Here is a 13768-nt window from a genome sequence, read left to right as displayed (position 1 = left end):
TCTGAGGATGGTGCAGATAAATCGGGATGGAAGCAGAGGAAAAATGGAAAAGATGTGCTGATAATGGAGTCTATTATGGAAGATGAGGAACTGAATGACCTGCAGTTTACTTCTGAGGACATCAAATCTGAGGTAGACTTCTGGAACACTGCTGTGTATGGTTATGTTCTTGGTGCTAACCTACCAAGGGAGATGGTAGAGGATTATGTTTACAAATTATGGGATCAATATGATGTGGATAGAGTCTCGTTTATGGAGAATGGTGTCTTTTTGGTTAGACTTAAGACGCTAGCACAAAGAGATAACCTGTTGAATTCTGGGCCCTATCTTTTTGAAAACAAACCTATTATTCTTCGTCCATGGTCAAAAGATGTTGAGTTGATTAAGGAGAAGGTTGATAAGGTGCCTGTCTGGGTGAAACTTTATGGCATACCCCTTAAATTTTGGGGGGACTGCCTTCCTAGTATTGCAGGACTGGTGGGTAAATTCGTTAGGAAGGATCTTGCTACACAGGACAAAACCAGACTGAGTTTTGCTCGGGTTATGGTTGAGCTGACTATTGATCAGGTGCTGAAAGAGAAAGTTAGATTTCTGGATGAGGGTGGTCATGTGGTTGATGTTAGGGTTGAGTATGAATGGAAACCTATGTCCTGCTCTACCTGTAAAGGGTTGGGTCATAGTTCACTACATTGCAGGAAAGCAAAGCCTAAGCCAAAACCAGGTCCACCTAAGGTGCATCCACAAAAAGTATGGCGGCCTGTCCAGAAGACTGTAGAGAACACAGTGTTTGAGCATCCTGCTGCTATATTTACACCTGAGGTTTTTCCTCCTCTAGCTAGTATGGTGAAATCTACACCTGCTAGAAATGTCATGAGAATGAGTAGACATGAGAGCTTTGCAGGGTATAGGGCTAAGGGGGGTTCTGGACCTTTTACTTTAATTGATGCCTTGAACAAACTGGCTACTCCAAAGGGGGGTTAGTGCGCGAATGGAAAAGATCCCCCTCCACTGGTTTTAGATGCATAATATTGGGTTTTGGAATGTTAGGGGGCTAAATGATATCAATAAACAGAAAACGGTTAAATGGTTTTTGCAGAATAATGGAATAGCCCTTTTTGGAATTTTAGAAACAAAAATAAAGCCTAGCAAGTTTCTGAATAAGTGCACTAACCTGTGTGAGGGGTGGAGTGTGTCTACTAATAGTAGCTGGCACAAGGGGGGGGGGGGGGGGGGATTTGGAGTTTTTGGAAGCTTTGAGTGTTTTCGAGTTCGGTTCCTTTCCTACGATTACAACATATACATATGAAAGTTATATCTAGAACAGATGATAAGGAATTTTTGTTAACTATGATATATGCCTTTAATGGGGTTGAAGAGAGGCAGAGTCTTTGGGACTTTTTGAAGCAGACTGCTGTCACATGTGCTGAACCTTGGCTCTGGTTAGGGGATTTCAACACTATTTTGAGTCCAATAGAAAGATTAGGTGGTAGTTCTACTGAAAGGGAAATGGAACAGTTCCAGGAATGTATTTCCTTATGTTGTATGGATGATATTCAAGCCTCTGGTGCACTGTATACTTGGTCAAATAAACATGTACCACATGATAGAGTCTACAGTAGGCTGGATAGAGCAATGGGAAATCTTGAATGGATGGAAGCTTATGGTAATTATAATGCTCATTTTCACCCTGAAGGACTATTTGATCATTGTCCTTGTACTATTGTTGATAGGACTAGTGAAATTAAATGCAGGAGAAACTTTAAATACTTTAATATGTGGGGGCAATCTGAGGTGTTCAAGCCTTGTGTTGTAAATGTTTGGAATAGGAAGAAAGATGGGACTAAAATGTTTCAAGTTGTGAAGAAGTTAAAGGTGCTGAAACCAGAGTTGAAGCAACTTAATAAGCACGGTTTCTCTGATATTGAAACAAGTTTTAATGTGACTGGTATGTTGCTTGATAAAATCCAGAGAGAACTGGTGGTTAGGCCTGGAGATACTGAGTTAGTCCAACAGGAATGCCTTGTGGCACAAGAGTTGAGGGATCTTCAGAGAGCTAGAGATAGCTTTCTAATTCAGAAAGCCAAGCTGCAATGGTCACTGGAGGGAGATATTAATTCTGCTTATTTTCACAATGCTATGAGGAAACGTGTAATGCAAAATAAAGTCCTATGTATTGAGAACCAGCATGGAGTGTTATGTACTGATGGAGCTCAGATACAAGATGCTTTTCTGGAGTACTATCAGGATCTTCTTGGATCTAATAGTCAGGTGGAGCATGTGAATATAAATGTGGTCCAGCGTGGGAAATGCTGTACTACTGATCACTAGACTTTGTTGAACACACCTGTTTCTGTTGAGGAAGTTAAAGAATGTCTGTTTAGCATTCCCAAGGACAAATCACCTGGGCCTGATGGCTACACAAGCCTGTTTTTCAAAGATGCCTGGGATATAGTAGGGGGTGAGGTGTGTGCTGCTATTATAAATTTTTTTTGATACTGGCAAGCTTCTTACTCAAATCAATGCCACCTCTATAAAATTGATCCCTAAGATGGATAGACCAACTTCTGTCAAGCACTTCAGGCCAATAGCCTGTTGTAATGTCCTGTATAAAACCATCTCAAAATTGTTGTGCAAGAGATTGGTTGGGGTCCTGCCTGATATAATTAGCAGGAATCAAGGTGCTTTTGTGCATGGTAGGAGTATCCTTGAAAACATACTGATTTGTCAGGACTTGGTTAGGCTATACCATAGGAGTACCTCTTCTCCTAGGTGTATGTTCAAACTGGACCTCCAAAAAGCATATGGCTCAATTGAATGGACTTTTATTGATGAGATGCTGAGTGCAATGAACTTTCCTGATAGGTTTAGGAGATTGGTGATGACCTGTATTACAACTACCTCCTTTTCTCTGAATTTGAATGGCTCTATGTTTGGTTACTTCTCTGGTAAAAGAGGGCTACGGCAAGGGGACCCAATTTCTCCCTTGCTCTTCACCATTTGTATGGAGTACCTCTATAGGATCTTGGATTATGCAACTGAGAAGTGGTTTTTTAGATATCATCCACTGTGTGGAGCTTTGAGGTTAACCCATCTGCTCTTTGCTGATGATTTATTATTATTTTGTAAAGGTGACACTAGGTCCATTATGCTGCTGTTGAGAGCATTCTCTACCTTTTCTGCTACTTCTGGGCTAAAGGTGAACCCTGCCAAGTCTGAAGTGGTTTTCTGTGGAGTGGAAGCTACTGTCAAGAAGGATATTTTACAGGTTTCAGACTTCAGAGAAGGTCACTTACCATTTAAGTATCTGGGAATTCCTATCCAACCAGGGAGGCTATCTAAGCAGGACTATTCTATCCTGGTGGAGAGAATTGTGGCCAGAGTAAGAAGTATAGGGGCTAAGAAGTTGAGCTATGCAGGGAGACTCACCCTGGTTAATTCAGTGCTGAATACTTTGCACAATTACTGGGGATCTATATTCTTGATTCCAAAATCAACTATCAAGAGAATTGAAGCTGTGTGTAGGAATTTTTTCTGGGATGGAGGTACTGAATATAATAGAGCTCCTCTTGTTGCCTGGACTACTATTTGTACTAGCAAGAAGGAAGGGGGGTTAGGTGTTAAGAATGCTGAACTTTGGAATGCTGCAAGTGTTGGTAAACTAGTGAATTGGATTTATACAAAGGCTGATAGACTGTGGGTGCTGTGGGTGGATCATGTTTATTTGAAAGGACAACATTGGCATTCATATGAACCTCCTCCTGATTCCAATTGGAACTGGAGGAATATATGTAAAACTAGGAAGTTGATGGCTATGGGTTATGTAGGGGATCAGTGGACTTTGGATGTGAAGGGGTATACTGTGAAGACTGGATACCAACTGTTGCAGGGGCAGCACCCTCCTGTACAGTGGTATAAGGAGGTTTGGGATAGCTGGTTTTTGCCCAAGCACTCTATTATAGGCTGGCTTATTAAGCAGGAAGCCTTGAACCTGAGAGATAAATTGCATATGCTGAATATTTGTGAGAGTAGCATGTGTGTCATCTGTGAAAAGGAGACTGAAACACACCAGCACTTGTTTACTCAGTGTGAGTACAACAGGACTGTGGTGCTACTTCTGGATAACTGGTTGAGTAGTGCACTAAATGGGAATGTACAGGGATTGCCTACTCTGAAGAATATCTGCAGACTGGTACAAATTACAACATGGTACACTCTGTGGATGGAAAGGAATTCTTGCAGGGTTGATCTTGTTGTCAGAAGACCTGAGAATTTGGTGAAGGAAATTAAAAGATTCGTATGTCTGCGTGTGAAACTGATGATGCAGGAACAGTGGCCTGCTAGTAATGAGCATAGTATTTGGTTGTGATTAAGAGATACTGTTTAACCATTTTTAGGAAAAGGAGATCTTTAGCTGTTGAAATTGTACTGAAACGATGTATTTGATTTTGGATATTTTAATGAAAAAGCTCACATTTGACCAAAATAAAAATAAAAAAATGATTATACAGCTTCGTACAATGTGTGATTTATAACTTTTAGCTAACTTATTTGAACTTCCTTAAATTTATATATTTTAAGTGAAGAATATTTATTGACTAAAGTTTTTTCTTACTAGATCTAGAAAGGGGATAATAATTATGAGATAATAAAATTTGAAGAAAAAAGGACAATAAAAATGAGATGGGGGTAGTAAGATTTATTTATGCAAAATAAAATAAATAACAAAGTTCGTGTATATATATAATATTCAAACTTATTCTGTTTTCAAACATAGTACCTAAACACTTTGTTTGAGTATCTGGAATGGAGGTAGGGGAGGGGACGAGAAAACGACTAGGAAGGAAAAATGAGAGAGATAAGAGGGAAGATTGCTTCTTAAACTTTTCTTTGTTGAAGGAGAAATAAATTGTCTTCGATAAGGGAGACGAGGATCCATATTTTCATGGAGTTGAATGTGATTTATGACTTCTTAGATGTAAAACGTGGCAGAAAGGTAGTGATAGTGTTAGTGGATTGAAAGTTGTTTCAAGTAGTAAGAACTAATCACAGTGGCTGATGTTTTATTTTGCGGGTAAATTAGTGGGGTGGTGGGAGGGTGCATTTGTGGAGGCTGGTGAGTTCAACGAGGATAGTGATAATAAATAAGGTTATTTATCAGCAAAATATCGCTTGCATTAAAACATATAGGTAACATGAATAATAACAAGAAACCTCAAAAGATCATACTGATAAACTTAATCTTGACCCCATCAATCCGAATTAAAGTAAAATATTAATTCAAAACACATTGTCTAGAGCAAGGGTTAGTTTCCATTTGATTGTGGATTTTTCTATAAGTAGAGGTTTAGTTTTTCACTTGGTTGGATAAATTTGAGAGAAGTTTCGAAGACAAGGATCGATCTTTCAAGGGATGAGATCAGATTGTTTTAGATCATGTGTGTGAATAGGGAAGAAAAATAGGGGTCTGCGTGAAAGCTTTTGTTTCAAATGAGAAGATGGGGGAAAGACAATTGTTATAGAGGGGTGTCATAAGCAGCCCCAGCCATGTAGTATTGCGTTGGAATTTGGTTCACATTCAAAGGTACGTCTATAGTTTGACTGGGAGATATAACATTTAACTACCTGTAAATATTTTTACGTAACTACCATTTGACCCAACAATGATTAAATTATGGTTGTTATTCTAAAGAAGGAGATTTGTTGCATCATTGAGTTGATTATGCAAAGTAGATATTATTGTTTTCCTTGACCAATTGAAAAATAAACAGGTATTAATGAACAAAATCTAAAAACTCTCAGTCCCAAGTATCATATATATAAACTTCATATTGGTTTTATTTTCCTAAAAAACCAACATTGTCGAGAGCAAGGGTTAGTTTCTATTGGATGGTGAATTTTTCTAAAAGTAGGGGTTTAGTTTTTCACTTGATTGGATAAATATGAGATAAGTTTCGGAGACAATGATCAATCTTTCAAGGTATGAGATTGTTTTAGATCATGTGTGTGAATAGGGAAGAAAAATAGGGGTCTGCGTGAAATATTTTGTTTCAAATGAGAAGATGGGGGCCAAGACTATTGCTATAGAGAGGGGGTCATAAGCAGCCCTAGACATGTAGTATTGCGTCAGAATTTGGTTCACATTCAAACGTACTTCTATAGTTTGACCGGGAGATATAACATTCTAACTACCTCTAAATATTTTTACATAATTACAATTTGATCCAGCAATGATTAAATTATGGTTGTTATTCGAAAGAAGGAGATTTGTTGCATCATTAAGTTGATTATACAGAGTAGATATTATTATTTTCCTTGACCATTGAAAAACAAACAGGTATTAATGAACAAATTTTAAAAACTATCAGTCCAAGCATCATATATATAAACTGCATATTGGTTTTATTTTCCTAAAAAAAATATTTTATTAATCAAACACTCTTTTATTCTTATGTCAATATTATGTTAACGGGAATTATTTGTTGGTCATGCGGTATACATAAAATCTTAGACATGAACGATGTACTATATGTCTATATTCCATTTTATTGTGAAATTTATCACATATTATTTTAATATCCGTGCAACGCACGGGCAAGAATACTAGTATTATTATAAAATATGGGGTGTTACATAGCACACCTTTTTAGGCCGTCGTAATGACGCTTTTCAAATCCGGTTTTCTGCAACCATTTCAAAAGCACGCCTTTTTAGGCCGTCGTAATGACGATTTTCAAACCCGGTTTTCTACAACCATTTCAAAAGCACGCCTTTTTAGACCGTCGTAATGACGATTTTTAAACCCGGTTTTCTACAACCATTTCAAAAGCACGCCTTTTTAGGCCGTCGTACCGACGATTTTCAAACCCGGTTTTCTACAACCATTTCAAAAGCACGCCTTTTTAGGCCGTCATAATGACGATTTTCAAACCCGATTTTCTACAACCATTTCAAAAGCACGCCTTTTTAGGCAGTCGTAATGACGATTTTCAAACCCGGTTTTCTACAACCATTTCAAAAGCACGTCTTTTTTAGGCCGTCGTAATGACGTTTTTCAAACCCGGTTTTCTACAACCGTTTCAAAAACACCTTTTTACGTCGTTATAATCGACGCGTCAAGACACGGATTTTAACCCGTCTCGCGCCGACACAATGGCTTTTTCAAAACCCGAAAATGACACACACCCTTTTTCGAGGCTTTTCAAATCCCAAAGACCATACACCGTTCTCGGGACCACAACCTTTTTAAACCCTTCAAAACTCGATTTTCAAAACACTCCATTTTGAATTTCAAAGCCGTCTTCGGAAACGGCACATTGTTTTCAGAGCCGCCGCAACTCGAACTCAAAGCGACTTTTGAAAACAAACTTAAGACAACTTTTCAACTGTCTGACTTTTCAAGATCCCTATCCTTCGAATGCCGTCTATAAAACGACAAATGAATCTTTTTGAAAATCTCTATTTTCGAAAATTTCAGTCCAACATTCCAATTCTGTCTCGTGTCTGTCGAGTCAAAGCAAACGTACTTATGGGTCTTTACTTATGAGTCGTCTTCCCTCAAGACTCGTTCAACGGCATCACGCCCTTACGTTGAATGCGATTTAAAGTCCGGTCAACACCGTCACACCATAAATCGAGTCAGCACCGAGGCACCACACACGGTTGCCCTCGTCTTGTTGAGTCAAAAGTGTCTTTCCGTCTTTTGGTTGTCTGCGTTTAGTCATTAAACCATGTTGGATTGGGATCTAACATGAGCCATTTTCTGCCTTAGAGCCATGGCCCATTCCTACGCATCATCCAACAACAACGATGACAACAGAGATGTCACGACTGCTCAGCTAGCCAGCCTGCTCACAGCTCTCAAGGTCACCCTGGACCATGTCGAGACCCGTATCGACACCTTGGAAAACAAGGAAACCGAAGAACACAACACTCTGCCTTTGACCGAAACTGAGAAAAGGCTCAAGCTCTTGGAGGAGCAACTCTTAGCCCGTGGTAACAACATCTACCTTGAGATCAATCGAAGATTCGAATCCGTTGGGGATCAACTACCCAACAACTTTACGCTGACTGATGTACCCAAGTTTAAGGAAGTGGAGGACCCGCTCAATCACATTCGGGCCTTTAAGGACTACATGTCCATCAAAGGGGTCAAGCAAGAACATTTTTCCCGGATCTTTCCATCATCTCTAGAACCAATTTCCCGCCAATGGTACTATTCCCTCGACCCCAAGAGCATTACCACTTAGGACGAAGTCGCCGTTGAATTTGCTAAACAGTATGCCGAAAACGTCGAAATCCAAGCCAACACCCGCACTCTTGAGGTCCTGACTCAAAATTATAAGGAGGGATTCACCGAATTCCTAATCCATTGGAGGAGGGTAAGTACTCAATTGGTCAGTAAGCCAAGTGAATCGACTCTAGTGGAGAAGTTTGTCAACAACCTCCGCCTAGTTTATGCCAACCTGCTAAGATATCAAAACATCAAAACATTTCAGGACCTACAAATCCTCGAAACCCGCATTGAAGACGACCTCCGCAAGGACGTTCTAGCCAAAACCACCGGTAGAGGCTATCAGGGATCTACGTCAACTGGATCTCGCCCCTATGGCCAGACAAAAAAAATCGATGAGTTCAACCTCGTCGAACCAACCACAAAGAAAACTGAGCGTCCTCAAAGGGTATTCGCGAACTTGGGAACAACCTATGCCAGTGCCCTAAAAATACTCGTGGACCATGGGAAACTACAGCCGATAGGGTTTTACTCCGGACCCGTTCGAGGCCAATAAAACCCGCTTCTGGAATCTCAATGCCTACTGAAAATACCACCAGGGTAAAGGTCATGACACAAACGCTTGTTTTAAGCTGAAGCACGCCATTCAAGATGTGATTGAGAAAGGGGAATTACCTTTACCTCCGCCAACACAACCAAATAACAAGACAAACCTCTTGGGGATCCATGCCATCTCTGATGACGAGCCAACCACGGATTACTCACACCTCATCCTACCTGTTGATGACGAGGTGAACGCCTTGGAAAAGGACACCCCAGATGGGATGTTCATATTCACTGCCGCAATCATGCTCACCATGTTCCAGCAGGTTAAAGAAGCCATAGCCAGTCTCTCAGAAAGGATCACCTGACTTGAGGACGCCTATCACCGGCTAATTTTCAATCCACCAACACCAACACCACGCCCAAGGAGGGCCCTCCAAGCACCCAAAACTCCCAGTTCCAGAAAAGATTGCTCCCGCGACCGTTCTGGCATGCACCCCACAATAATCAACCCCACAAAAACTACCCCCACATGAACTTCCCCTAAAAAAACTACCCGCCGAGTAATACCCCTCCAAGGTACCCTCACGATCCTGAAATCAATGGTATCTGGAGAGACGACGCAGAGGATATCTACATCGCTTCGGGAAAGGGCAAACGGGCAACAGATAACGGTCACCTTACCCGGTCCGGATGCCCTTCCAGAATCTGAACAATACAACAACCATTCCAACAACAAATGACTAAGTCGTCCCAGGCGCTCAGCCCAAGGTTCCCGAAAACTCGATCCTTAAACAACTACAAAAGGTAAAGGCCGAAATTTCAATCTGGCAACTGATTGCTACATCCTTCGAACATCGACAGGCTTTGCTACAAGCCTTGGGAAAGTTGACAGTTCCCTCTTCCTCCTCTCCCGAAGAAGTGGTTGCACACATGACCAGGGATGTCCCTATCCTGAACAACCCGGTCATCTTCTCCGATGAAGATATCCCTCCATTAGGAGCCAACCATAACCTGGCCTTATACATCACTGTGCAATGCCTCAAGAAGAATGTACCCATGGTTCTAGTGGATGACGGATCTGCGGTCAACGTCATTCCCATCAAGACGAATCATAAACTGCGTATCAAGGAAGCTGATTTGGTCCCGACTAATCAGGGAGTACGCGCTTATGATGGCAATCGTCGTAAGGTTGCGGGGCTTATCACCTTGACCATTGCAACTAGACCCCTGGAAAGACAAGCCATTTTTCAGGAGGTCGATATCGACGCCTCTTTCAACATGCTTCTAGGACGTCCCTGGATTCATGCAGCCAAGGCCGTCACTTCAACCCATCATCAGAAAATCAGGGTCCCTTTCAACGGGAAAATAATCATAATTCCTGCATCCCCGATCAAGGCTATCATGAAAAAGGGAATGGCCTCTCGGGTCATTGAAGAGGACGACAACGAAATGTGGGGATTCCAAACTATAAATGCCTTAACCGATGAATCAACACCCTTTGATTGTGACTCGTTCTCGAACCTCACAGTCATCCGCATTTTGATGCGCAAGGGTTATTTCCCGGGCCTACCTCTCAACCCACTGAAGAGCACCTTGCCTCCCATGAAACAGGCCAAGGTCCCCAACATCCCCTTCGGGCTAGGCTATGAGCCGACCGATGAAGACATACAGGTAATGAATCTCCTAATACGGAAGCGCAAGAAGCACAAAGTCATCCTTCGACCCTACCACTTGACCCTCAATGGATACTTCATCCCCGAGGAAGAGTCCGAGCTCTACAACGGCTTTTATGAGCCAGTCTACGACCCCGTAGCAAAGGTCAAACACTCGGGCGTAGAAGTCTTCCAAGACTGCTACTTCCTCCCCGGCAACACCAAAGTTGCGTCAACCAAATCCGAATCAACCCCTTGTTTGGACGGGCAAGTCGTGAGTCTCCTCTTCGGAGAGGACAACATCAAGCACCTCGACTATGAGGACATCATCAACATTGCTCTAAAAGACAACCAGTTTGATCCCACTGCCTTAATCTCTGATGCCGACCTAGAGAAAGCTGCACAAGGCTGGAGGAAAACTGTCAAGTGGACCGATTGCCAGGGCCGCATTCTCAAGATCACAGCTGGAGAAGGCCTTATGTTCAAAGAGGGAAGCGAAGATGAGAAGGAGTCTGAGTCTGAGTATGATTTAGAGTCTGTCTTAGCTCCTAGCACTCCCGATGTCCCGGTTAAAGTCCCCTTTCCACTGTTTTATCATAAACTTGTGGCTGCCTCAAAGGCTGAGTCAAATAGGGTCATCCCCACTCCCATAGAAGGTAGCAACCTGGAGCTTGTTCTAGGGGCCACCTCCTCCACTGCGTCGCCTCTGATTGCCCATGATATATCTGTCCTATCCGAGCTTTTTGCTCAGGTCGACTTAATAAACGCTAAGTTTGCTTACGACTCGTCTCAATTTAACTGCAATGTAATTCTGAACGAATATGAGGAATTTGACTTGAGTGACTACCCACCTCACCTTGCCAAAGAACTTGATAAGAGAGAGGATAGGATACCCATCATTGAGGAGACCGAACCCATCAATGTAGGGACCGACAACACACCTCAAGAACTTAGGATATGGACCACCCTTGACCCCTCGGAAAGACAGTAGTTCATCGACCTTCTACACGAATACAAGGACGTATTCGCATGGTCCTACAAAGACATGCCTGGGATCGACAGAGAGATTGTAGAGAATAGGATACCCATTAAACCCGGAGCTAATCCCGTGAAGCAAAAGTTGCGCCATATGCGCCCCGAATGGGCCTTGAAAATTAAATAAGAGGTAGACAAACAATTCAAAGCCGGATTGATCAAAGTTTCTGAATACTCTGACTGGGTGGCCAACATAGTCCCCGTACCCAAGAAAGACAGGAGAATTTGGGTTTGCGTCGACTTAAGAGACCTAAACAATGCAAGTCTAAAAGATGACTTCCCTCTGCCACATGTTGACATCCTCGTGGACAATACCGCCGAGCATGCCCTTCTATCATTCATGTACGGGTATGTTGGTTACAACCATATCAAAATGGCTGGGAAGACATGCACAAGACTGCATTCACTACACAGTGAGGTACATATTGCTACACCGTCATGCCCTTCGGTCTAATCAACGCCGGAGCAACCTACCAAAGAATCGCCACTACTCTCCTACACGACATGATGCACAAGGAAGTGGAGGTATATGTCGATGACATGATCGTCAAATCAAAAAGCGGGACAACCACATTAGTGCCCTTCGGAAATTCTTCGCTCGCCTTCGAAAATACAACATGAGACTAAATCTTCAGAAGTGTGAATTCGGGGCCACCTTTGGAAAACTCCTGGGACACGTCGTCAGCAAAAGGGGCATCGAAATCGATCCTACCAAAATCAAAGCTCTCCAATAAATGCCTCGGCCGAAGAACGAGAAAGAGATTTGGGGATTTATTGCTCAAGTCCAATGCATCAGTCGCTTCATAGCCAAGCTCACTATGATTTGTGAGCCAATATTCAAGAAGCTTCGCGCCTCAGATCACACCGATTGGGACGATGATTGTCAAAAGTCCTTCGACAGGATAAAGGAAATCCTATCCAAACCTCATGCCCTAATGCCACCTCAGCAGGGATTTCCTTATCCTATACCTGACTGTCACCGACACAACCATTGGAGCAATGTTAGCACAAACGGTCGACGGTGAAGAACGAGCCATCTACATCAGCAAAAAGTTCATCAAGTACGGTTTGGTCAACAAAGAAGCTGCGACATTATATGCTCAGCTGCACGGTTCACATTTACTCCAAGATGGACCCTGTCAAATACATCTTCGAAAAGTCCGTGCTAAACGGAAGGCTGTCTAGGTGGACACTCATGTTATCCAAATTTAACCTCAAATTCATACCCCTCAAGGTTATCAAGGGAAGGGTAGTCGCCGATTTTCTAGCAGAAAATATCGTCAACGAGGATCCAACGATCGACACATGGTCACTTCCTGACGAAGACATCCTTTGTGCCGATAGCGACGCATGGGACCTATACTTCGATGGTGCATCAAACCCGAGAGGCTTCGGGGTAGGAATCCTCCTAATATCACCGGAAGGGGATCATGTTCCGATCTCAGTCAAGCTAGACTTCGCCGTCACCAATAATGTCACCGAGTATGAAGTATGCCTCATCGGCCTACAAGCAGCCATAACACTTGGCATCAAGAGATTGAGGGTCCACGGCGATTCCTCACTCATCATCAATCATGTGTCCGAATCATGGAAAATCCTAAGCGATAGCTTAGCACCCTACCAAGCAAAGATTAATCAAGAGACCACATTCTTCGACCAAGTCGACTACTTCCACTTGCCACGGGAGGAAAACCAATTTGTTGATGCCCTAGCAAAAATTTCCGCGCTCGTTAACATACCCGACGACATGACATTGATGCCTCTATGTGTCGAGAGAAGGAGCGAGCCAGCTCACATCTGCGCCCATCAACAACGACGAGGAAAGCCATGTCGAACCTTGGTACCAAGCCATCCTCAACTACAAAACCAAAAACGGATTGCCTCCCAACTCTGATACAAGAGGACAAAGAGCCATCCATTTACTTGTATCACAATTCGTGATAAACCAAGAACAACTATACAAAAGAACACCCCAAGGGATTCTTCTCCTTTGCATTGATCACCATAAAGCCAAAAAAGTCATGGGAGAGGGCCATGATGTAGAATGTGGCCCTCACATGAGCGCAACGATGCTAGCCCAAAAAATCATGCGGTTAGGCTACTATTGGACCACCATGGAAGCCGATTGCAGAAACTACGTGATGTGACTCATATTTGAGCACATTTAGTCCTCGAATTAACCTCGTTCCTATGCTTTTTAGCACATATTTGGGTCATTTATTGTCTTTAGTTTTCCATTTTGCATATTCTTTGAGGTTTTGTCTCCTTGGTAGGAAATGATTACTAACCTTGCATTTATGAGGCG

At 42.5% G+C, this 13768-nt stretch overlaps 1 protein-coding gene across 1 annotated transcript; it reads left to right on the top strand.

Annotated features, from left to right (window-relative positions):
- Positions 1 to 1347: 1347 nt before the first annotated feature.
- Positions 1348 to 2328, top strand: LOC141651450 (uncharacterized). The gene has a single exon (XM_074459164.1). The coding sequence runs from the start codon at positions 1348 to 1350 to the stop codon at positions 2326 to 2328; it is 981 nt and encodes a 326-aa protein (XP_074315265.1).
- Positions 2329 to 13768: the final 11440 nt, after the last annotated feature.

This window comes from Silene latifolia, chromosome 4 (genome assembly GCF_048544455.1).
Source record: "Silene latifolia isolate original U9 population chromosome 4, ASM4854445v1, whole genome shotgun sequence".
In the NCBI taxonomy this organism is placed as follows: Eukaryota; Viridiplantae; Streptophyta; class Magnoliopsida; order Caryophyllales; family Caryophyllaceae; genus Silene; species Silene latifolia.
This window is presented reverse-complemented; position numbering and strand designations above follow the sequence as displayed.